Source organism: Phaenicophaeus curvirostris, chromosome 4 (genome assembly GCF_032191515.1).
Source record: "Phaenicophaeus curvirostris isolate KB17595 chromosome 4, BPBGC_Pcur_1.0, whole genome shotgun sequence".
Taxonomy (NCBI): domain Eukaryota; kingdom Metazoa; phylum Chordata; class Aves; order Cuculiformes; family Cuculidae; genus Phaenicophaeus; species Phaenicophaeus curvirostris.
The window spans coordinates 34,316,961-34,339,660 of record NC_091395.1 but is presented as its reverse complement, the minus strand read 5'-3'; the positions used below and the strand labels follow the sequence as shown (position 1 = coordinate 34,339,660).

At 35.8% G+C, this 22,700-nt stretch overlaps 1 protein-coding gene across 2 annotated transcripts in view; it reads right to left on the bottom strand.

Annotated features, from left to right (window-relative positions):
* Positions 1-22,700, bottom strand: part of GLRA3 (glycine receptor alpha 3) — a 92,876-nt gene that overhangs the window by 47,896 nt on the left and 22,280 nt on the right. For both annotated transcript variants that reach the window (XM_069855753.1, XM_069855754.1), the window contains exons 3-5: positions 20,153-20,220; positions 4,320-4,543; positions 749-831 (exon numbers count right to left, since the gene is read on the bottom strand). In XM_069855753.1, coding sequence (XP_069711854.1) covers positions 749-831; positions 4,320-4,543; positions 20,153-20,220 — 375 coding nt within the window. The remainder of the gene's footprint in view (positions 1-748; positions 832-4,319; positions 4,544-20,152; positions 20,221-22,700) is intronic.

Below are 22,700 nucleotides of genomic sequence, written 5' to 3'. Positions count from 1 at the left end.
GGCTCTACAGCCCTTACCAAGATTTTCTAGGGAGTGGTCCACTGATCCAAGGGGCTGCCCTCCTAGTTGAGGGGGTGTGGGCTGTAAGTGACATACCCTATGTAGGTACATGAAGATATTCTTATACGCATATATAAGGTGGGCAATCTTCTACAATTCTCCATTGTAGTAAATCCTTTCCCTAATACCTTCTACGATGATTAGGTAAAAATGACAGATCTGTATTTATAACATGTAGGCATGTTGAAGAGCTAGGCCAGGAACCTGAAGAGCAGGGAGTTCATATATATTGTCTTGTTTCCAGCTTTTAAGGACACCGATCTATTATTGATTTCAAGATAGACACATATATCACAGAAATGACTACCTTAAGTTATTCCCATATTTCCTTTACGGTGTCCCATGTTACTGTCCCCCTGTATTTATGAAAACAGGGAAAACTTAATGGTGAATCCCCATATGCATAAACTTTGCATAAACTTTGCATAAAGGTAAACTGGTACTGAGTATTGAAGTTTTGTAGTAACTTTAGAATTACACAAACCCACTGAGTGTCAGTACCAGTAAGGATGAAAGAATCTCTTCCTTTGAAAATCATGTACGTTTCATAGATTCTTTTTGTAAAACAGAGGATTCTTTTTTTTTTAAGATTTGTTTTTGTACCACTACAAGGGGTCTTTACACCACCTGCACAGTTGTTGTAATCTCTACAGGAGTATTTATAGGATAGTACATTACTTAAACTTACAACTTTCCAGCTGCATTATACATGTTTGCACATCCATTGGAAAATTTTTGAGATCCATTGGACAGGATAGTATTAAAGTCAATCTGAAAGAACACAAAAAAAAAAAAATGACAACAGCTGCACAGGAAGAATGCATGAAAACACTGGAAGTCATTAGATATAGAGGAAAATATATGTTTTCATTAGAAAGCTTTCATAAGGGATACATATTGGCTGGACACATTTCACTCTCTTAGCCTAGTATGATGATGTGGAAAAATATTATTACAGATTTTCAGAAAAACATATTTTTCAGAAAAGTTATCTAACTTTATGGATAGTCTAAAGGAATGCAACAGCGTGCTTTTTTTTTTCCTTTGGCGCTACAGCAGAATTATTCTACTGTTACAGTATTTCAAATCCTTGGCATAAAATTTACCCAGATTTGCAAGAATTTCATAACAGATGTCAGCTGCAAATCATGGTGGCAAAGGAATTTATGTGTTATTGTCGTAAAATAAGGTGCTTAAATTGCCAACACAAAGGTTTAAGATAACATTTTATGATATTGATTGTAGACTGAAATATGCCTGTAATTTTGAACTGCAGCTGTGTTTCAAGTTAGTCCTGATACCTCCTATGAAATACTTTACAACCTTTAGGCAAAAGACATATTTTTACCTTTTTTATCAATAATTTATCTTCAGAATTATATTTCTCAGAGGAATGAGAAAGAAGAATATAAGAGGTAATGGCAAATGAATAGTGTGAGCGGCAGGATGAAGGAAGTGATTGTCCCCCTGTATTCAGCACTGAAGAAGTTGCACCGCAAACAGTGTGCTCAGTTTTGAGCCCTTCACTACAAGGAAGACATTCAGGTGCTGGAGAAAATGTAAAGGAGGGCAATGAAGCTGGTGAAGGGTCTAGAGAAAAAGTCTTATGAGAGGCAGCTGAGGGAACTGTGGTTGTTCAGCCTTGAGAAATGGAAGCTGAGGGAAACCTTATCACTCTCTACAACTACCTGAAAGGAGATTGTAGTGAGGTGGGTGTTTGTTTCTTCTCCCAAGTAACAAGAAATGGGACAAGAGGAGATGGCCTCAAGTTGTGCCAGGGGAGGATTAGATTGGACATTAGGAAAACTTTCTTAACCAAGAGGGCTGTAAAGCTTTGTAACAGGCTGTCCAGGGAAGTGGTTGAGTCATCACCCCCAAAGGTAATTCAAAGATGAATAGATGTGGCATACAATTTAGTGGTGGACTTGGCAGTGTTATGTTAAGAGTTGGACTTCATGACTTTAAAGGTAATTTCCACCTAAAAAAATCTATGACTCTATGATACTACGTTTTCCCTCACTGGCCGTTTTTAGGCATCCATTCATCATTCAGGGTCATAACTGCACTCTTCTTACTAGAAAACATCTTGTGTGAAAATTTTGCCTCAAATTCATTCATCTGTTCAGTTGATAGAATATTCCTTACACATCCAGTGTTTCTAGAATGGCAGTACTCTAATCCCTCTCTGTTAAACCTGGTTTTGGCATTGAGGCTAAAGGGAAGTGGGCAGTAGGTGACAAGCATGGCTTTATAGTTCTTTTACCATATTTTTTTCTTTTCCAGAACTTATTAGTTCTTTGTTGCTGTAACTTCTGTTTAGCCTGCCAGTGACAGAGTTGAAGGGAGAGAGCCTGAAGAGAGAACTCAGACCCTGGCCCTATTACCGTGCCATTAAAAATGGTTCCAAATGTGAAATGTGATGAGTAGGCTAGTAACATGGCAAGTCATTTCAGAGAAGAGGCACTTGGACATACTTTGTGCTTCAGTAAATCTTTTAATATTTAATATTAAGTATTCATTGAATCAGGAACTGGAATCTTCTCTTTTATTTTTCTTGTCTGAATTATTGCAATGCAGTTTTGAGAGAAGACATTAGGGAAGGAAATGAAAAGGCAAATTTAGAAATATGTATTTTTTCTCTTAATAACAGCACATTAGCTATTAGCATGTCTCTCCTCATCAAAAGCTTATTTGACTCAAATTCCCATAACAGCTCAACTAGATGCCTATTGTATGACTTTGAATCTGCATCAGAAATTGTAATAGTTTTTAATTAAATCATGGCAACACAAACTTTCTAGCTCCTAAAAAACATAGGAGCTATCTGGCATCTACTGTCAGCACAGCAAATGGTTTCTTTTTTAATTTAATATTATAATGTTTTTCATGATTGTTTGGTTTTACTCCATTTCACAAGACCACAAACTTGGTCTGAATTCTATCAAAGTTGCAATCCAAACTCGATTCATTTAAGTGGTGGTGTTTATACTTTGTGTGGTATGTATCTGGAAGGAGTAGGACAAGGAGGATTTATTTGATTAGAGTGGAACAATTGTCAGTGCCTCTCAGGGTGACTCAGACAGCTTGGAGATAATTGATTTAGCTCTACTTTCTATCCGAGTCCAGAGAAGAAATCCTTTTTTATTTGCTTTCTACCTGCTTCTAGTAACAGAATACGTGGTTGCACTGAAGAATGGTTATGTTCCCAGACTGGCAGACTAACCTGCTTTTACAGATTAAATACTTGCAGGACTTTTAACCCAACCCTTTCTCCCTGCGTGAGCTTGACAAGATGCTGCTCACTTACACTGTAAGTAGAGAGGAATGAGACTTCCTTTCCACTGATACATCCACGTATGCCACAATGCTTTCTTTTTCTTTTTCTATTCGAACTGTTTTAGAGACTCCCGATTTCTCTTTATAAAATTCAATTACCCATTAATGCAGTATTCTAAAAGCATGTAAGGCAAAACTCTAAGTGGACAAGAGGTATATTTATTTTGAGAAATGTAACATTTTGCCCAAGTATGCCATTTTGTTAATACCAAATCTGTATCATCTCTAGTATTAGAGCATTAGTATACTTATATCCAATGTGTTTCTCATTAGATCAGGTTTTGGAGGCAGTAGTAAAATGTTTACTAATGTCTGTATTAATAAAAGGAAAGTGTGGAGAAGAGAAAAGAAGTAGGATAACTAGATTTTCTCAATAATTATGATTGCTCCTTACAGCTTCTTAAACTTTTTCAAAACTTTTTCAAAAGTTTACTTTTCTCTCCATATACAGCAGTATGAGAACTATCCTTTAAATGTCATGCTTCCTCAAACGGGTCATGTTTCCATGTTGGAGTGGAACTGCAATATCAAAAAAGGTGAAAAGGAAATAACATTGGATTGTCATGACATTGGAGACTACAGCATGTGAAACTCATACATACACCAGCTCAGATTATAGCACTACAGCTTTATTTGCTCTGTGCAAGTATCCTAGGTCCTCTAGGCTCAACATCTGTACTTTAAAATGGGAAAGACATTTTTTTATTATTTTTACTATGTGCATGCCTAAGGATGGATCATTTAGTATTAATCATTTTCATATTAACAATGAACAGCAATGATGATGAAGTTCTGTATTCAAAACTCACAACTACTTCAGTAATAGCTCTGCATGACTTGTAACTGAAGGTACCCTTTAGCAATTCTTATGTACATTTTTTGAGCTTCTATCTGAAGAAAAAATCATTTGAGTTAAGACTCACCTGATGGAATAAAGTACATTTCCATTTTTGAAAATTCGCAACAATTTATTATCTGTTGTAACTTCATGAAAATTGGCACCCTTTTCATTAGCAAAGAACAAATCAGGTTTCCAAATTGAATCCAGCATGGATGGATCTAAGTCTAAAGAGTCATCTGGATATTCACTGTATGCGAGGCGTGGATCATTCCAATTCTGACGGAGAAAGATGTTCACCCGGTAATCCTAAATGAAACAGAAAACAAGCAAAGCTTTATCAGGCATAGGGATTTAGCTTTTATTTCATTTCTTAGCCATGTAATCCCCTGTCCATCTGTGGATGACAAAAGAATTACTTAGCTGAATGCCAGCATGATACCTACTTGTATTCCTGGGAACACAATGGATAAGAACAAAGATGCATTTCAAAGCAATTGAAAAAATCACAGGCTAAGTAAATCCAACCTCTGTGTACAGTTCATATAACTCCATACAACTCTACGCCTACAGTTTGACCCTGGGAACTACCAACCTGCCAGCCCCACCACTGTGCCTGGGAAGATCATGGAACTGATCCTCCTAGAAGCTATGCTAAGGCATATGGAGTAGAGGGAGGTGATTTGTGACAGCCAGCACAGCTTCACCAAGGGCAAATCCTGCCTCACCAACCTAGTGGCCTTCTCTGAAGGACTACATTAATGGACAAGGGAAGACCCATGGATGTCATCTATCTGGACTTCTCTAAGTTTTTTGATGCGGTCCACCACAACTTCCTTGTCTCAAAATTGGAAAGGTATGGATTTAATAGATGGATTTGGTGGACAGGAAATTGGTTGGATGGTCGCACCCAGAGGGTAGTGGTCAACAGGTCGATGTCCAGTTGGAGATCACTGATGATCAGTGTCCCTCAACGGTCTGTTCTGGGACCAGAGTTGTTTTATATCTTCATTAATGACACAGACGATGGGACTGAGTGCACCCTCAGCAAGTTTGCGGATGACACAAAGCTGAGTGGTGAGGTTGACACCACTGATTGATGGGATGCAATCCAGAGGGATCTGGACAAGCTGCAGAAGTGGTGTTATGCAAACCTCATGAGGTTCAACAAGGTGAAGTGCAAGGTCCTGCACCTGGGTTGGGGCAACCCTCAGTATCTGTACAGGCTGGGGCATGAAGAGATTGAGAGCAGCCCTGCAGAGGTTATTTGTATAATCTGAAGTACATCTCTTTTGTTACTTTTATCTGTAGAGTAGGATGAGTTTATAAATGCGATTACTTATAAAGTAAGGGACTTCTCACATGTATAAGACAGAACAGGCAAAAAAAGCATAGCAGAAAGTTGAAATGAAAATGGAAAATGGAGGAAGATAAATGGAAGAATCTACTCTAGGTTATATTAATCTATTTTGTATGACAGTTTGCCTAAAGTTTATTGGTTTAAATTGTTTTCAGCTTTTAAAATGAAGAAAACCTAGTTAGACTTTTAATTGAAGCAATTGGAACTATTTTTCATTGTTCTCTCCCCTGAAAAGTCAGACTTTTTTTGCTCTCATTTACTTAGAAAATTCCTAATCTATCAAAAGGAAAGAGATACATTCGACTGCTATTGCATGAAGGATAAGTATTCATCATCTTAGTTTATAATTACATATTTTAAGCATGAGGCTTAACTGCTTTAAACAAGTAGTGTTGTTTGATGCAAACACAGACCAGAATTAAACTGCCAGAATTGATTTGTTCTCCTACAAGACAATGGCTATTCTCACGTGCTACTTGACCAGAGGGGTCACTCCTAACTCAAATAACTCTGTGCTGGGGAGTTTTCTTGAGGGGAGAGAGAAATCATCATTTAAGTTGTGATGGCTTCCACAATCACTTCTATAACCTCAAGGCTGTCTTCGTCTGAACAGCTGCTGTGCCCTAGTTCTACAGAATGAGGCCGATTTACGGATCTGCCCTTGCTCCACTGTCCTTCAAAACCCTTAGCCACAGGGTGAACTTTCGTAGAAGGTCAGCATTTTGTTCATCTGCTTCATAGAGCTCAATAATCAAAACTGGGAGATCAGGTCACTGCTCTTTGATGTCCATGCTGAGGTAGAGGCCATTATGGACTCCAGTACTAATATTTTGATTAGCAATTTTGAGCACACAGTGAAATCTAAAATACTTGCAGAATACACTGATTTTTTCTTCATTATACTGATACAGGTAAAGCTATACTTGCATAGCATATAGAATATAGCTAGAGTGCACAAATTTTCAAGTTATTTTCTGACCCTCACTGTTTTATTTAATGCATTTTTAATGGGCACTCTATGTGGAATCCTTCTAGACCTCAGAGAAAGAGATATAAAAGTGAATTTCCAAAATATGTTTTTCCTTTGAACACTGCCTGTCACCAGCTCTCATAATTTTTGAATGCTGTCATTTGAACACAATCATCAAATTTTAGGGCATAAGTGAAGAATCATTCAGAGTGCTACCTATTGCAACTTGAAATACTAATTTTGTCTGATATGTCCATCTAAGTTAAATCTAGATCTGTTCTTTGCATAATGTAGTCAAAAGACTTTTGCTTTATTTGTTCTAGCTACTGTAGAATTTTAACATGGAAATCTTATGAACACTGCTAAGAGTAAATTTAAAGAAATTTAAAGGCAGTATGAGAAATACCATTCTTGTGAAGAATTTTGCTTTAAACTGATAAATATGGCAATTTTTTGTTCATGTCCATTAAAGATCTATATTAAAACATGAGTTTCACATGAAGTTGTAAAAAATACCATAGAAAGCAGATGCATTTACTAAAATGTAATATATAAAGACTTGTTCATAAAGTTTCCACTGATTTATTGGAAAAATGTAAAGAGTTGTTTCAAAATATTTTTACTAATTTTAGTAACTACATGTACTGCAAGTTCTTGTTAATTAAGAAAGGGCAAGGCTCACATTTGTAGATTATAGAAATCCGTAGACTAATAGCCCTGCTGTGGTTAGATTTATCCCTTTCCAGGTTTCTATAGCTGTTGGTAACAGCTCTCTGGACACAATGCTGGAAAAACTTTCTGCAGACAATGTCATGGACTGGAATTTACTTTGTTGTAATGACAGCTGAATACAGTCCTCTGTAACTAAGAAGTTATCACATATGTACTGGGCAGACCTGCTCACATGATGGATGAAGTCAGGAATGAAAATGAGTGGGGTGACCCAGAGTAAAAGGAAGGCAGAACTAAAGGAAACTACTAGAGCCATGGGTAAACAGGGAATAATTTAAATTATTTCAGTAGATGTTACAAGGGAGAGGAATGCCTATCAGGAAGAATAAGACCCAGGGGAACCAATGTGTTGAAGAGCCACTTCAAACTAAGTATAATTTTGTAACTATTTGAAGTGCAGTGGACTGGTTTTTTATTGAATTTATCACTCCACAGGCAATGAGAGTATTTGGTCATACATTTGTGTGTATATCATTACTTTACCTGTATCCAACCGCTCTTCATAAAAAAAAAAATAATCAGGTGCTGCATAAGCAGGTTTTCAGGTGCTACTGGAATGGCATTAGTTTCATATTTCAGCATAGCTTCCTTGGCACATCAACTAAAAAAGGAATGCTGTAGACCATATATCATCTCATTTTTCATTTCATTTCTTAGGTAAATGAAAAACATCATTGGCCTTTATTCTGCAAAATATTACATTTTCCTCACACATTTTATCTTCAAAATACTTTGACTTAATCTTGATGTAATTTGTTAAATATGTTGCTTGCAATAGGCTGATTAAAACCCTTAGCAACTTAACCTTTTGTTATTTTAATTTTTAGGTAATACTATGGAAAACAAAAGTTATACATAAGATTAACTCTACAACTGGAAAATAAAATGGAAAACTGAAGCAGAAAATGGCTATTTTCTGAATCATATGAGTGCTTCACAATCCATTACAGTACTCAGCTTGTTACTACTCTGGAACAGCAGTGAAAACATAGTGCTAACATTTTTGTTTTGCCATTTCTAAGATGATTTTTCTCCTTGCAACCTATGCTTTCCTAATTTGTAATAGCTAGAATTAACTATTTTTTTTAACTTTAGGAAATTCAACAGAAAGTGAAAGATGATTATGGTGTTTGTTATAATGACACAAAGCAGTAAAATGTGGGGACTTGATGGATACAGATTGTTTGTTGTCTTCTCTCTCAAGCTGTCTTTCTCCTTCTCACTGATGCACATTAAAAGCTACTATGAACATAGTAATAGTTTTAATATTTACTGGTGAGATTTTCTAAACTTGCTATCTTAGTCTCTGAAAAACAAGCAACTTGATATGCTTTTCATTGTTGCCTTGATTGGTATAATTAGACAGGATGTCCTATGCCATATTAGTACTTCATGGTAATAACATCTTTTTTTAAAATTTCTTCACTAGCCCTAAGCACTATGGCTACACTTTAGGTAACCCAATTACTTGGGGTAAATTGATGGAGTTTATTTAGTTTTCCTTTGCATATCTGAAAAATTCAGAGTGGACCAAAAGCTATTCAGGTGATGATTTCAATATGTGTTTGGTGAAATTTCCCTAGTATAGAAGCTAAAATACAAATAGAAGCTTAAATACAAATAAGCCTCTCAAAGTGGTAAGTCATTTTCCATGTTGGCTGCCAATGTCATTGCAAAATAGGAGTAGGAGAAAACCCTTAAAATTTACATTGATAAGAGAAATGTAAATATAGGTTGTGAAATTCGATGAACTTCCATGTATTTCCTCATGCTTAATAATTGGAATTCCATGATTACTGTGATTATTTACAGTGAGGTTTCATCTGTAGTCATGCATGTTTGGAAAAAGAATATGTAGAAGAAGGTGCAGAATAGGTTGATATAGGACTGGATTTCTATGAAAATTGAAACGAAAAGTCTGATTTTTTTTAAACTGATAATACAAAGGACTTGTATTATGACTTGATTGATGACGATTGTGATATGTGAATATATTGAAGGGTAAATAACAGACAGGTAAAACATTTTAAATCTAAGGTCAAGAACATCCTTCATTATCAATAAATTTAGACTGGACTGAAATGACACTGTCACACTATTAAACATTGTTGTTTTCACTGACAATCATAGAATAGAATCATAGAATAACCAGGTTGGAAGAGACCCACTGGATCATTGAGTCCAACCATTCCTATCAAACACTAAACCATGCCCCTCAGCACTGGGTCCACCCATGCCTTAAACACCTCCAGGGAAGGTGAATCAATCACCTCCCTGGGCAGCCTGTTCCAGTGCCCAATGACCCTTTCTGTGAAGAATTTTTTCCTAATGTCCAGCCTAAACCTCCCTTGGCGGAGCTTGAGGCCATTTCCTCTCGTCCTGTCCCCTGTCACTTGGGAGAAGGGGCCAGCACCCTCCTCTCTACAACCTCCTTTCAGGTAGTTATAGAGAGCAATGAGGTCTCCCCTCAGCCTCCTCTTCTCCAGGCTAAACAACCCCAGCTCTCTCAGCTGTTCCTCATAAGACCTGTTCTCCAGCCCCTTCACCAGCTTTGTTGCTCTTCTCTGGACTCGCTCCAGAGCCTCAACATTTTTTCTTGTGGTGAGGGGCCCAGAACTGAACACAGTATTCGAGGAGCGGTCTCACCAGTGCCGAGTACAGAGGGACAATAACCTCCCTGGACCTGCTGGTCACACTGTTTCTGATACAAGCCAAGATGCCATTGGCCTTCTTGGCCACCTGGGCACACTGCTGGCTCACAAGTTTTATTTTTGCAGATAAGGAGACTTTTCTTAATTTTTGTTACATCGTTGCGTTATTTCATGCCTGAACTGCAGCAAGGATACTGCGTATATCTATGCTGTATGGCAGTTCAACTAATTAATGAGTGAAAAAACTTGCAACAGACTCCATGCTCCATAATTAACTCATTAATCTGTCAGAGATTTACTATAGCAGCCAAAGAAAAATTAACTATGATTTAAATTGATCACTAAATACTTAACTTTAATTGGCATGTCAAATCTCTGTCAGAGTAACAAGATTTGACTAATGCCAAACATCTAAGAACATACTTTTCTGTACAGAATAGCTGTAGGGCATTCATTATGAGAAGCAATGTTGATTAGGATAAGGAGTTTCTCTGACTCACAGAATTCTTCCTGATAATCTGTCCCTGGATGATTCCACAGGAGGAAGCTCTCTTTCCAGAACTGATTTTGGCAGCAGGTAAAACTAAGGATGACCTTATTGTTCTCACTCTGGAATTACAGAATCCATAAAAATGCTGTAAGCAACTGCAGGACTGTGCTACTCTCTCAGAGTAAGAAGCAACTTTGTGAAGTTTCCAGAAAAACAGGATTCCCCCTTCAGTATTAAATGTCTTTATTGATGAGCCTTAGGAGAAAGCCTTCACCTTGCAATTTTTCCTTCTAATCCTGAGAATCTTGCACTTTTTCTGTATAAAGGCAATTACACAGTTCCATACACAAAGACATGGGAAATTTTCCTGTCTATAGTCCTGCCTCAAGTTAGTCAGCTGAGCATTTGTTTGTGATTCGGATCTCTAGAAATGAGTCCTTGCAGGCTGAGGATGAGCAGTAAGGCCTGTTAGTTCCTCAGTAAAAGCTCTAATCCTAGACTAGCTTGAAAATGGTGGGTGCTCTTACCCCCTCTATTAAGTAGGACAGACCAGATGGCTTAGGGATTTGAGTGAGGGCTAACTTGCCTCTCATCTCAGGAAGCTTTAGGAAATTATTTGAGCTATTCAGAAAAGATTGTTGATGGATTTTGGATGAAGAGCTTTCTCTTTCTTTGTCCATGGATGCATAAAAGCAGATTTTAAGGTGTTCATTAATATTTTCAATCTTTCCAGTTTGTTAGGGCTTTTTGGGTGGGTTTTTTTTTCTTTTCCTTCTGCTTTTCTGTGATTCAGAATTACTAAGTGTCCAGGTGGGTATCCTGTGAACAGTTTTGTTAAAGTATTATTTAAATTTTGCTTCATTTCTCCACAGAGTTTATTTCCAAGAATCAGTCAGCAATACTTATATTGAAATCAATAGACCTAGAATTACTTGGCAAAGAGCTAACTAGAACTAGGACTTCAAAACTACTACCTGTAATATCAGGTGACTCAGTTTCACTTACAAAATCAAAATTTGAAGTTCAGCAAATAAGTATATACACTATTTGTTCAAAGGCTACGAAGTACTCTTCCTAGGTCTATCACCTGCTCTCATAACCTCGGATTGTGAAGTGGTACAGCTCTATTCATGTTCTGCCTGGGACAGCCAAATGTCACTTGCTTTCTTTTCTTCTGGGCTGAGTAATATTCACTATCACTGCTAATGGTCTGGAGAATGAGAGCTACTGTCTCTACTCCAGTTCAGTCTTTCCCTTACTGCAAGTATAGGTTCACTTACAGGATCCTCATTAGTACAGAGCTTTCAGTCCTTGACATTCAACCCATAACTAAAAGAAGAATATAGGAAGAAGTTTCTGTGAGGACTCCTTGATTTTTAGTTTCCATCTATATCGTTTTTATTTCAAAACATTCAAAATCTGTTGAGTTCAACAATGTGCTAAAAAATCTATTTATTTTCCATAGGAAACATTGCAAAATGGACAGGTTTAGCTGATTTTAGTGTTGGATTTTTTTTCAGTTTATTATCGGTAGCAATAGCTAGATTTTAGTTTTTGTGCTCACAAATAAATGTCATATCAAAAGTCAAAGCTAGTTAATATCTAGAATGTTCACTCTCAAAAAAGATAATTAAACACAGTACTGACATACCATATAATAAAGTTTGTCACAACTTTTACTGCATATCCTAGAATATTTATTAACCAGAGCAATTGAATATACTACTTCCATTCTTAAAGGAAGTTGTGTGTTCTCAGCTTCCAATGCTCACACTAAAGTCACATTTTGCAACTTGTTCAATGTAATTGCTTTTACAAGCACTAGCTCAGGGACTTTTAAAATGTTTGCACTTTCAAGCAGTATTATAAGGGATTAGATGAAAATCAGCATAACAATTGCATGAACAAACATCATGCAATAGGCCTTTATCTTCATTGATCTTTGCCATGTTCTCAGTTGACAAAAGCTTCTGTTTTGTTTTTTTTCCTGCAGACAGCTGATGTGTCCCTGAAGATGTGTTTGCTCTAACGCCAGAAAGTATTTCTTTCTTTATGAAAATCCTAGTTTTTCTGAGATTAATAATTTGTTCAGATGAATTTTTGTTGTGAGATAGTCCATGTTGGCATTAATACATTTTATATGTTAGCAGTTAGAATCTGACTGGTTGCAATGAGTAGCTGAATGGCCTAATAATAGAAATCTTTGTTGAAAATATATATTTTAAATCATCCTCTGTTTCCACTCCTACGGGAAATATAACCCAGTGAGAGCAAAAAGGAATTTGGGAATTCCATACTAACTTTCCCTGCAGCTTTTCTTCTGTTGGTAGGTAAATATGACATTGTCTAGAAGAGGGTAAATTCAGTAAAAGAAAAGGTAAAGCTGAGCTAGCTCAAATCCAGAAGCATTGCCCTCTAAATCCAGTAGCCTAACACCCACTAAAATGGGCTGTGGAGAGGGATATAACTCTAATTTTAAATAAACTTGATTAGATGTGGATTGTCTTTAAATTTCCTGATATGCACAAAGACCACCAAGAAGTCTGTTGGGAAAATCATACTGTTTCAGTGGTTCTGCCCTAATGTCATGGCAACATATAAAAGTTAATGTGGAATTGAACTGTACCAATACTGGGGAGAAAGAGAAAAATTTGTTTCTCTACACAAAGACATCTAATGGCATTTGAAAAGCCCTAAGATATTCTGCCTTTTGGCTGCTGGTTTAAAAAGACGCACATCTCCTGCAGTCCTATGATATGTCTACCAGACTAGATATCCCATGGGTTCTTAGGGATTATTTAGGCAACTAAATAAATCCTGAACAGGCACAAACTCTATTCAGCATCCATTTACTAATGTGCTGCTTTCATGAAAAAATTAACTTTGTGAATCAGTGCATGTGGGTCTAGATAAGTAGCAAGGGAGAAAGAGAAGAAATAACAAGCTCATGGGCTTCTAACAGGTCCACAATGAAGGAGGTGGAAATAGAGGTTACCAACTGAACAGACAATCCCTACCTTATTTTGATGGATATGCCATGGTTTGTAATACTACAGTCATACTAGAACAGTAGTCACAGGAATAAATTGGAAATATTTTCTCTACATTTTGCTAAGCTGGGAAACAGTGTTGTTACGTTGCCAAGTCTAGTATAAGTATTTAAAAACTGAAGTAAAATTATCCAAAATGAATGGAAGACTCGGCCACTGTAAAGTATAAACATGTACTTTGAAAATTTGTTTTATATGTATTTATTATGTATTATATTGTTATATCAAGTTATGTGAGTTAGGCGTTTTAAGTAATCAGTTTTCTGAAACTACACAGTAGCCAGTTTAATAATGTTCACAAAAATAAGGAAAAATACATTGAAAAGCAGGGAATTAATAAAGACTGACAAGAAGCATCAAATTTTCAGTATTCTATCCCTTCAATCCTACTAGGAGTCAAGTAGCTAAACTCATCCAATTTAAAAGAAGATAGGCAATTAAAAAGATTGTCAGAGATCGCACATGTTTTAGTAGTGTTTGTAGATGGAAAACAGACTAGAAAGCTTCTTTAACTCATCCTGTTATGCCAATAAATTAGCTTACTTATGTTCCTATATGTTTATATTTTGAAAATCTGTTAACCAAAAAAGAAATCTATTGATGAAGAGATCACACAATGTAAAGACTACTTGCTTTCTAAAGCAAAGGAATAAGTTCAGATTCCTCAGAAGCACTTTTGAAGATTATAATTTTATCATTAAAAACAGGCGAAGAAGAAATAATGAATACATACTTTTTTAAAGTTATGTGTATTCAGTATATTTTATTTTTATCCACTTTCAGAATCTGCATGATTGTGATAAAATGTCCACACTGGCTCCCAGTGTCTGGCAAGAACTTCCTTTAGGAGGTAACTGGCAGGCTTTTTTTTTTTTTTTCTGCGAAAGAAAGATGTAGGATTAAATTCACTCCTAGGATTTTATAATGTTTTGTGGATGCCTGCCAGTTGTAACCTTTCTAAATGCAAGGCTGGGCACAGCCAAAGGGAGTGCATCTTTGTTGGCTTCCCTGTATTGAAAGCTCTTGTTGAAGTTGTGAAAGTACAACCCTCTGCAACGTGGAGCTCTAGAGGCAAAAGAGCAGAGAAGCCTGTGAGTTGGGATTACCTGCAATTTGGAGAAGGGAAGAAAGAGTCAACCTGTAGATTCCTGTCTAGAGACATATGTCTGGCAGGGTAGCACTTCCTGGGTAAGATGCTTAACCACCTGAAGGAGAGTGTTTTGTGACTGAGAGGAGAGATACAACCCAGTTTCTGTGCTGTATTAGATGACTGGACCTACTAAGGACTATGTGATAGATGAGATAGATTCTGAAGTCATAAGTATTATTTTGTGCTTTAGCTTCAGAAAGTAAACTGTCTCAGAGATGCTGAATTTTACTATTGTATAAATTGGCATTTTAATCTAGGATTTAAAGGGAAAAAAGAAGATCTGTCACCATCATTGTAATGCCAGTAATGACATAGATACAGGAGGTCAGTAAAAAACGGATATCGGCACGTGCTTTGCTGTGATCGTAATGCCTTTGAAGGAGTATTAAAGCCTGAATCACAGTTTTTGAAAACCTCTTTTTCTACCACCTGTTAATGGCCATATCTGATCGTGTGTTGTGTATTCTCTTTAAAAAAGCAAAAAGGTTATGTAAAAAAAAAAGATTCTTATAAAGCCTTTTAATAAATTCTAAAATTTCACTGATGAATTTTAAAGTATTATAACATGGCATCAACTTCTTCGGATATGATTTATGATGTATACGTGCTGCATGGGTATGATGTACAAAAAGTCTAAATGCACAGCTCTTTCATGCTGAATGATTACTTTGGGCCTTGTAATTAAAAATGCACTGCCAGTGTGCATGAAGTACTAATTATGCAGAATAGAATGAAGACCTGAGAACAGAGCTGGATTTTTAAATGATGCAAAGATAACTCAGACTTATTCAAGGAAAGAAATTCAAGGCTTCATGTAAAGTGAAGAGAGCTGGAGAGCTTTTCCAAAATGTGTCCCAACACATACTTACTAATCTCAAGAACAGAAATAAGGAACAAACCTGACTACCCTCCATTTTCTTAACTCAGGTTCACTTTACGGTTATTCTAATGTTGACTGTTGCTTTTTTTTCTGTAAACAAAGTGTTAGTTAATTGCAGTTTCATGCAAAAATGAAGGACAAAGACTATATTCTTACAGTGATAGATGTGGATTTATGGACTTAATTCCTACCAGCATTAATGGGATTTAAGGACAAAATCCATGAGTACCATAATGATAATAATTTCCAATGCTTAAATACCCATCATGAGGCAGCTACACTAAAGATATATGAAAAATATCTTCCCTAGTATTTTTTTTTTTTACAACGTCTTTACATTGGTATCTCTGTCCTTATAAATTAAAGCAATATCATAAGTGTTACTTAATAGTAAACTCATTGGAATTAATCTTCCTGGATGATTGCAACACAATATTAATCTTCATAAACAGCATACTTCATACAAAGTAAAAAGAGATATGCAGTGATGCCACAAACTAATTTTCACAGATTTTCTACAATAGCGACTGAATAGATCTCAGCTTGCAAATTAGTTATCTTCACAGCTTTTTCTGGATAATGCTGTAATTGCTATAGCAGGATATAGACTTTTTTAATAACAGCTAACCTGAGAGCTACTATTCAAACAGATTGAAAAGACTAGTATAAAATGTAAAATTAACTAAGAAAATGCTGGAGAAGATGGACCAATGACAGAGGTTTCATAATGCAGTGCTGTGTAAGTCATGGCTATTCCTTTAAGCAAAAGAGCAGCATTGAAGAAGAATCCCTGGAAGCAAGCACAGGTAAGAGGTTAATTAGATGTGTGAACTTTTCTCCAGCTTTTCCAGAACAAGATCAGATGGGTAAACAAAGGAGGTAAACAAAGGAGGTAAAAAATGGCTAAAGCATAAGTCTCTCTTGGAATGAGGAGATAAAGATTCTGAAAGAACTTTTTGTAAGGGCTGGCATGAAAAGAAGATATCTAGGGTTTCGACAGAATTAGAACAGGTGATGAAGAGGATTACAAAGCAAAATTGTCTGCAGTAGCAAGGGCTTGCACTGCTCTTGTAGGAGGTCCCTTCTAGTCTTTTGCTCCTAGTAATTGCAATTTGTGGCTATGGGGAAATGGAAAATTTTGTGGTTTTTAAATTGAGCTTTTCAGCTTTCCAGATTGTACAAACTGTTTTGTAAAATCTTTAAGAGTGTTAGTTAAAACAAATCAGAGAGAGTGAGAAAATTGTTTCCTATAGTACACTTGGAAGAGCTGATTATAACACCTGTCCTACTAACTATTAATCTGTTTTAGATAAAAAAAGACAATTATTCCTGCAGGCCTGGATTCAATATTTTCTTCAAATGAGGTAAAAATATTTGAAGCTAATTCCCCTTATTGTAAGAATTTAAGAAAACATCACCCAACACACAAGTGTAACACAACCATTTCTGTCTGTTCCCTAGACCTATGAAACAATTGCCGACTGATGTGTCCTAAAGTGTCCACACATGACAAATTAAGTTCCCAATATGATCACTTAAAATTACCTAAGTTCAACTAGAATCACAGCCTAGCAAGAGATGGCATACCTGTTCTCACCTATGAATCATCTGATTTTTCTTCTAAGAAAAGGGAACATGACATAATCATAACCCATACTCTAAGTTGAAAGAAATATGAAAAGTAAAGAGAAAAAAATAATAAATTTCAAGATTTAAAAAGCTGTAAGCAAAATTAAGCTAGTTTTTCCGTTGGTTGGTTGGTTTTTTTTGTTTGGTTTTTTTTTGCCCTTTGATGTGGCTGCCTCTCCTGATCTGTTAGACCTTGCTGTAAGGTCATAAACAGGCTGGGATGAGTATAAAATAACCCATTTGCCAGAAAGCCAATCCCTGCTGCACACTGTGAGTTCTCATCACACATTGAAAAACTCCTGTCGAGTAATGTAAAGCTGGCACCGGGCTATTTCACAGCCGATCTAGAGGTTTTTTTTAACCCGTTATTTTTCCTGTAACTGTTTCCTGTGTTATACACAAGCAAGGCAGCAGGGGGAGCTCAAAGATTTTGGACGTCAGTGAGAGAACTAGAGAACCAGGGAGATGAGGAGAGACAGGCAGTGCCAAGAATAATGACAACGACAGTGAAGAACGTCGGTCGATTTGCTCAGACTTGTTTGAATATACTAGATTATATGCATATTCCATTATACGCCTAGTAGTTCTAAATATCAGTGAGACTTCAGGGTACCACTTAGTGGCAAAGTGTATTTTGCACTTGTTTCTTACTTAAGCTTTTTTTTTACAGTTCAGAAAAAGAAGTATTTATCAAGAATATAAATATCTTTCTTGTGTCTAAAAAAAGTATTCTAACAAGTCTATGTGTAAAGATTTAGAATAACTATTAAGACAGAAGTACCTGAATTTTACTGACTATAGTAAATAACATTAGTTAAATAGTGACAGTTGATAAAATACTGAACTGCAGTGAATTAACTTCTGCCCAACAATGCACAAAATTGTTTTGTAAGATCATACAAGATTATTTTGATTGCAATTTTAAGATGGAAAACTTTTCACATTTTTCAGAAGATGTTCATCCGCAGTGTTGGAGAGAATAATGCTAATAAAACACACAATTGAACATGCTATCTACATAAAAGCATTTCTTCTTCTGCAAAGGAAGGTTTGAGCCTCTGAGAGGTCTACAGCTGCTGAACGTAAGGAAAAGTCTGTTTGAAACTATATCATTATAAACAGAATACCAGCATCATGAAGACAGCATTTGTCCTAAGGTCAGGGTTGTGTTTAATTGTCCAGTTTTTGAATACATACAATCAATAGAATGAAGATCCCTGTGGTTCTGACTGGATCTGGTATTTTCTATAACATACAATCTGGAACTATTTGTTACAGATCAGGCTGTAGTCCACCTTGACTGTTTTAATTGGCTTTCAGGGCAACACAGAGCAGAATGTAATTTCATTATAAGACAGAAGTATTGTACTAACTTAGTAAGTTGTACTGAGAGGAAACGTTTATAATTATAAATTTTCTTTTGAGAGAAAATATACTTAAGATGTGAACTCAGGCATTCTCTTTCCAAATTCAGGACAATTTTTTTTTTTAAGTGGTAACAACTTCAGTTTTCCAATAACTTTTTCATAGTGATCTGGTTGCTGGATATTTGCACTTTACTGACCCTGTCGTCTGTCTCCTGCTCTGCACCAGATTCACCCATAAAGCCATTAAAAAGTAGCTGTGGAGCACTCTTCTAATCATGTGGGCATTGCTTAATCCTTTGATCGAACCTGAATAAATCTCCTTGGATGCCATGTCAATCTGTTTGGGATTTGCAATCTGGCAAGGCACCCAAATACAAATTAAAGTAATTTTCTACCTGAAAAAAATCATCTGCCTCTCTCAATAACATATACCACTGTTTTCCAAGGTGAGTAAAGACCAGGCAGCTGTGAATATCACTTTGTAGAGTGAGGCCATAGATATTTGACTTTAAGTATTTACATCTTGATTTCCTAACTACAGATCCTTGGCTACATTCAAAGGTCTCTTATTTTTGCTCTTAATGATAATTTAGAAGGATGGCTTTTGATTATTATAATTATTGTTTGGTCTTGTTTTGGCAATATCAATTTTTTTTCAGTTTGTGTTCTGTCATTCCAAGTACGTATCCTGACCCCTGAAACTGTGGGGATTTCAGAGTATTTACTGCATTTGGATCTTACAAACTCCCACAGCTCTTCCTTCATTTCTCTATGCTTTAACCCCCTCTGTCCACAAATTACTATATAACTGTTTTCAAAGATGTTTATTCGCTTTTCTCCAACATATGTGAGGCACCAGTATGGAGAAAGAAAGCCTGTATCTTCTCTTTCATCAAATTTTACTGAATAAATCTCTGTTCCGAGTTATAAGCATGTGTTTCACCTGTTAAATAAGATCATCCAAGTTACTTGTGTCGGTTCACTGTTCAATATCTAGTTTTTCTGTCTTTAGACTTTGACTGCTCTTTCTCCTTATTTCCTTAAAATCTCCAGTCTTTTTGTACTCTATGTTCTGCCTCTCTTTAATAGAAAAATTATAAATGTATGTACAAAAAGTGTGCAATCCACTTATATTTTCCCCATTCTCAGAATTCATAATGAAGTCGTATATATCAGATTACTCTTTCAGTTATTCTATTATCTCTGTGCAATAGTTCTATGGAAGAAGAACTTTTAAAATAAAGTATAAATCCCCATATGCAGTGTACATAATAAAATTATAAAATATTATTAACAAGGCAACTTCATTAATTGGTGTCTTTGAGGTCAGAAAAGTGAGACACTGTTGAAACTAATATCTATCTAACAGAAAATAATGAGTTCATTACAACTGTTGAATAAAACGTAGAGAAATAAAAACCCACCAACCCTTGGCTTTACTTTTGCTTGTTGTTGATAGTATAACAAGTGATTTTTTGTTGGAAAAAAATCAGTTGCCAAATAAAATGTTCTTTCTATTCTCAAAAGTGGATTTCCTTTGTCATTTAATTCCAGATGAAGAGAAGCCCTTGCTAGCTTTTGAGTTCATTGAACATATTTGACTTGAACTTTAAACAGTGTATGAGGTAAAATATCTTACCATAGTTGTCTCTGCAATGGATCCAAAGCTGTTTATAAATATGTTGCATGTGACATTAACTGGAGGGCCTGCAAAAGAGAAAAAAACACCAGTCCCTGTTCCAGAATCATTGCATATTTAGTGGCTGTATAATAGAAACCATTATGAAACAGTACTTATTGATTTGGGAGGAAATAATGTTACATTTTCAACTTATTTAATGCAAAATTAAATTGAATAGTTTCTAATAATATTCCTGTTGATTTTTTCAAAAGTACATTACTTGACTGGCCAGTTTCAGCAATAAAATGAAAGAGAGAAATTTCATTATAACCTGGCACAGATGATTCTCTTTCAAAATTCAACATCCCATTCAAAACACGTAAAAACCCCTATTTTTATGTGCATTTTGGTGAGCAATGTATGTCACTTTTTACAACAATTAGGGGAAAAAGTGACCTTTTTCACTCAAAGCAGCTGCTACCTTTAATGTTATCTGTCATCACTAGTAACAGAAATATATTAATGCTACTCTTATCTCTGCTGCTTACAGGAACAAATGTGGATATGAAAGAATGACTTAGATTCTATTCTCATTTCTTTTAAATCTACAAACTGGTTAAGAATCCATTTAAACTGAATTTTCTGTTACCATAGGTCTTCAGTCAACTGTTGTTCTGTCTTATCTTGCATTTGTGAAGCATCAGTAGTGGCAGAGCAGTCATCATGATAACTGCACAATGAATCGCCTCTTCATGGAAAAGGTTTTAAATTATTTCTCTGAATGTCTCTCTAAAAATGATGTTGTGATAGAGCATGGTAATTTCTCCATTATTTCTTATCAATTTCAGTCTCTGTACAATGGAAACAAGGTCTTTCCATCACAAGGTTTTTCTGTACCCTCCTGCACCTTGACATTCTTATATCAATAATCCATTCAGCATTGGAGAACTTGGTTTGTTTTTACAGCAGTAAGCAGTCACTAATTCACAAAAGATCTATATCTGGAATTTGAGGACTGGTCTTACAAACCCTCGTGTAATATTTCATTTTTAGGGTCATTAAAGCAAGAAGCTGCTCTGCCACTGCTGGTGGTTTGCAGCTAGCAAAATCTAATGTGACCAATGAATATTAAATACTTGAACAATTAGAATGTCCATTAAAAATTTTGCCAACAGCACACAACTTGGAACATCCAGCTTTCTTTCCTCAAGGCTATAATTGTTTTCAAGTACCATATGGCAATTGCAATAAAAAATCAATATGTGTGTTTCAGTCATAACACACAAGACTTCACTTATGGAACAGAATTCTCAGGAAAGGAACTAGTCACTTTATGCTGTTTTCACTTTGACACTTGGTTAATTATTTAGAATTGTTTAGTGTATCCAATAGTTCCTAGAATTCAGTAAAAGCTTGACATTGACAACTCCTGAAAAGCACCAAGGGGAAAAAGAAAGCAGGGAAGACGAACAAAGGCAGAGTCATTAAAAACTATCAGAGAGAAAATTGTGCTTCCTGGCTATGTTTAGATAATTTGTTTGCAATGCAACTTTCCTTTCAAACAATTTCATGTTGTAATACTTGTCATCATTTCAAATTTGGTGTGATGCTATCTTGTTAAAAATAGTACTGTGGTTTAAAGTGTAGGTTTTCTATATTGACTTAGTTGCTATTATAAAGAAAAAAACTCTAAATCACTGCAATGCTGTTACTTAATTTCAAAAGCAGAATTACAAAAACATAGTTGACAGCTAGTTAAAAAAAGCATAAAAGGAGAAGGCAAAACCAGCTTGCAAATGGTTTAGAGGTTACTTTAATGATGCTGTGCTAAGAATAAAAACAAACTTCCCAAAACATCGTCAAAAAGAAGCATAAGTGAAGCTATTTAAACTGGAAGACGTTTTCAAACACTGAAATTCAGGCAAGTTGAACATAGATTAAATACACAGAGGAAAAAAAAAAGGACTGAGTCTCACTAGAGACAGAAAACCTAACAATGATAACAATATGCAAGATGTTAAAAATTGAAAGGCAAAGTCAAGAGAAGATGATTAAGATATAAAAGTATCCATGAAACTGAAGAAGGTCATAGCAGGAAAACTATAGTATTTGTAGCAGAATTTGTCTCCAGTTGCCAGCTGTGTCAAATATGGAAGCCATTCCAATGGAAGATTTGTATGAGGACTGTAAAAGATGTCTCAGACTAAGTCAACGGGAACAAACTGAAAGACTGAGGTGATATTAAGCCTGATAATATAAAAAACTTTGCAAAATCATGGAAATATGGATCACTGTGAGTCAGTTATCACTTTTGTTGGTTTTATTATCAGTGGAAATGTGTACCGTGTCCAGCAAGTATAACTTGAATTTAAAAAGAAAAACAGACTTCAGGTATGATGGTGGATGACATTGACAAGGGACTTTATACCTGTAAACCTTACCTCTGTACCAGCCAAGCTAGTAGAAAATATGAGAACTGTTATTATTACGAGACAGAGATTGATATTATTTTTTCTGGAATAAAATCTCACAGATCCACTGAAGCTCTGTGAAAGAGCTGATGAGC